The sequence below is a fragment of the Topomyia yanbarensis genome, chromosome 3 (assembly GCF_030247195.1).
Source record: "Topomyia yanbarensis strain Yona2022 chromosome 3, ASM3024719v1, whole genome shotgun sequence".
Lineage (NCBI taxonomy): Eukaryota > Metazoa > Arthropoda > Insecta > Diptera > Culicidae > Topomyia > Topomyia yanbarensis.
The window spans coordinates 420,003,272-420,006,558 of record NC_080672.1 but is presented as its reverse complement, the minus strand read 5'-3'; the positions used below and the strand labels follow the sequence as shown (position 1 = coordinate 420,006,558).

The window sequence follows — 3,287 nt, the reverse complement described above, 5'->3', positions numbered from 1 at the left end:
GATAGAAAGTTACATACTTCACACACATCTTCAGTTTTATTCGTTTGTTCAGGATATCCAAGGAGATTTTTAAATACCTACTGGATATAATCGATTCAAAAATCAATCCAGTCCAACTATCTACATCAGTTCCTCCGACGATCATGCTGGCAGCTTCCTTGAGATTTTTTGCGGAAGGCAACTACCAGAAAGGCGTAGGAAACGATAGATTTATCGGATTGGCGCAGCCAACGATGTCAAAGGTGTTGCAGCTCGTTTTGGACATTATTGAAACCGAAGTATGTCCACTTTCAATCCAGTTTCCATCCGAAGACCGAGAAATAAATGCGATTAAACTTGGTTTCTATGCCAAAACCGGATTTCCAGGAGTAATCGGATGCGTCGATGGAACTCACGTAAGCATCATACCTCCAGCTCGCGACAAGCACCTGTATTACAATCGTAAAGGGTTTCATAGTCTAAATGCTATGCTGGTAAAGTTGAAATAAGGTTTTTGGATCATTCATTTTACTAATGCAGATATTGAACAATTTTACAGGTTTGTGACCATAACTTAATGATTCGATATCTTGATGCAAATCACCCAGGTTCCACCCACGATTCTTTTGTATGGAATGGTGGTTCACTGAATCAGCTCCTATCACAAAGATACGAAAACGGGGAGAGGAACTCCTGGTTACTAGGTGAGAATAAGTTTAATGAGCGTATTCAAATATCATTAAGATTCAACTTAGTGTTTTTCGTTTTCATTAATCTTGCTTTTGTTTTCAATTCAACTATTTGCATCTATAATAGGTGATGCCGGCTACCCTTTGACGCCATTTCTTATTACCCCCTTTCGAACCGGTTCAAGTACCACTGATTGACAGACGAAATTCAATGAAGTACATTCCAAAACTCGCATCACAGTGGAAAGATCGATTGGAGTGTCCAAGAATACTTTTCGATGCTTATTAGGAGCAAGGCAGCTTTATTGTAAGCCTGAAAAAGCCACGCAAATAGTAAATGTTTGTGTTGCCCTACACAACCTTCGCATTAAGCATAAAATGGATTATGACGAGCCGGAATTACAGGATGGAGAAGTGGATGCAGAGTTACATGGTATGGATGGAAATCAACATGATGCGTCGATGATCAGAGAGGAAATCATGGACAATATCTTATAAATTGCAGGCAAGTTGTTTTATGCAGTAATAAAATTAAACGAATAAATGTTGTTTTATTAAATGACATACGACTAACTTAAAGCGACGAAATTTATTTCAAGTTCAATCTTTAAAACAATGACGTTTATACTGATATTTTTGGAAAGTTAACTTAAAAAATGGTAGCTATAAATTAATCGTCGCTATCATCTCGGTCTATGTCATGAACATCCTGCGCATCAATATTAGCCGTTGTTCTCCTCGCCATTTCAAAATCAAGCTTCTGCTTCTTGTATTGAAGCAGTTGCAACTGGCATTGTAGCTGCTGGCTTTTATACTTTTGCTTCTCCAGTAACATCTGCTTCTTGAAAATAAATTTCTCCTCGTCCAGCTGCAACCGCTTCTTCTCCAGCTCAAATCGCATGTCGCTTCATTTTACTGAGATCATCAGTCTGCTTTTCAAGCAGAGCTTTTCGATAATTCCGTTTGCTTATTCGTCCACGACCGCGCGTTGCTGGTTGACCCTTCCTAGTTGCATCATCATGTGTTGTATTATCATGCGTAGACTCATCGCCCGGGACATTCGGTTCCTCGTTTGGGTCTTCTTCGCAAGGCACACATACTTGGCGCTCAAAAGCAGGAGCACTAGGTGGTAGTTGCATTCCAAAAACAGATCCTACGTTTAATGAATATTATTTATGGTAGAGAATTTAGTAATAGTTAAAATGTACCTTCGTGGTTCACCGCTCTTTCTAATGAAAGGAGACGAATGATGGATTCTTCCAGGTCGTTGAAAGAATGTAAAGTGTTTGGCCCACCACCAGTGGCCGTCAACTCATTTTTGTTGTGCTGTAACTTTCGTTTTAGTTGCAGCTTTTTGTCGGTCCAAACCTATAAATAGTAAGCAGAAATTTAGAATGATTAATTAAAGTGTAACTATTAGAAAAGTGTCGATATTTATTTGTTTGAAAAAACCGTATCTAACAAATAACTGCATGCGTTGAATTGTACAACTGAAAGCACAAAGCTAAAATACCTTTTGCCATGCTGCCACGGAACGAGTGGGAGGACCCAAGCTATTCAGCGAATCCGTCACTGTCCACCATAGAGAAGTAACAGATTCCCGTGACTGGACAAACTTACTTCCTCTTGCTACTTCAGGATTCTTCTCCATGAAGGCTACGAGGCAGGTAAATTGCCGCTTATTCGTCTTTTTCTTCCTAAACAAGTATAAAATTGTCAAAATATTAGTAAAAAGGCAAAAAAGAACGAACATTTGAACTTACTCCATTTTGCGTGACTGCTTTACACATTCGAAAACGGCAATGAAAAAAATTCACGAGAAGTGTCATTTTTTCGGTAAAATGGCGGTGACGTGGCACTCATAATAACACTGTGTTCATCTAAGTTGTCACTTCGGATGAACTCTTTCATATTTTATCACTAGGGTGACTCCCGTAAAAGCATTATTGTCACTTCACTTTGTTTTCACCGTGAAGTGATACTCGTAATAAGGGCCAAAGGTCATCCCCGATTATTTATCTCACAAGCAAGATGAGTTGAACTACCTATAATCGTTAGTATGCAATCTACGTATAGTTCCGTGCATCGCAACGCAAGCAGAAAAAAGTTCTGCATTTGGCCAATCATATTGGCCAAATGCCCTTGATGAGCTACTGCCACTTTTGGTTTCAAGCACTCCCGCTCAAAATATTGCTCCACCGAGTGATCTACTTATTCGCCTTATGACGCAAATGTTGGCATGGTAATCGTAACATACTTCGATCGAGCGTCGGTCGTTAGGGTTCGTTCGTTTGCAGTTGCGCGCCCAATCAGTCAGTAAAGAAACAAACAAGTTTGCGATAAAAGCAAATATTTGATATAATGAGACCACAGATTGAGGTAGATTTTACACTTTGGATCTTTTTCCTGTTGTAAGCGGGACAGTTGTTAGTAGTGAAATCATGTTGACAGCATTTTGGGTTAAGGGAGTTAAAGCCAACTGTCAAAACTTTAACTTTGAGTAAGATTTACAAACGAACCGTAATTCGCGAAGCTCAGCTGTTGCAAAGAGACAAAAGTGATAACTTTTCTTTTTTGTTTACAGCTGTAATGTGTGTTTTGGTTATACGGAGTACCTGG

The 3,287-nt window shown here is 39.3% G+C and overlaps 1 protein-coding gene across 1 annotated transcript; it reads left to right on the top strand.

The window, feature by feature from the left end:
- The first annotated feature begins 233 nt into the window (after window positions 1–233).
- On the top strand, window positions 234–1,246 carry LOC131693295 (putative nuclease HARBI1). The gene is made up of 3 exons (XM_058981005.1): window positions 234–473; window positions 539–683; window positions 796–1,246. The coding sequence occupies exons 1-3, from the start codon at window positions 234–236 to the stop codon at window positions 864–866; spliced, it is 456 nt and encodes a 151-aa protein (XP_058836988.1). The 3' UTR covers window positions 867–1,246.
- Window positions 1,247–3,287: the final 2,041 nt, after the last annotated feature.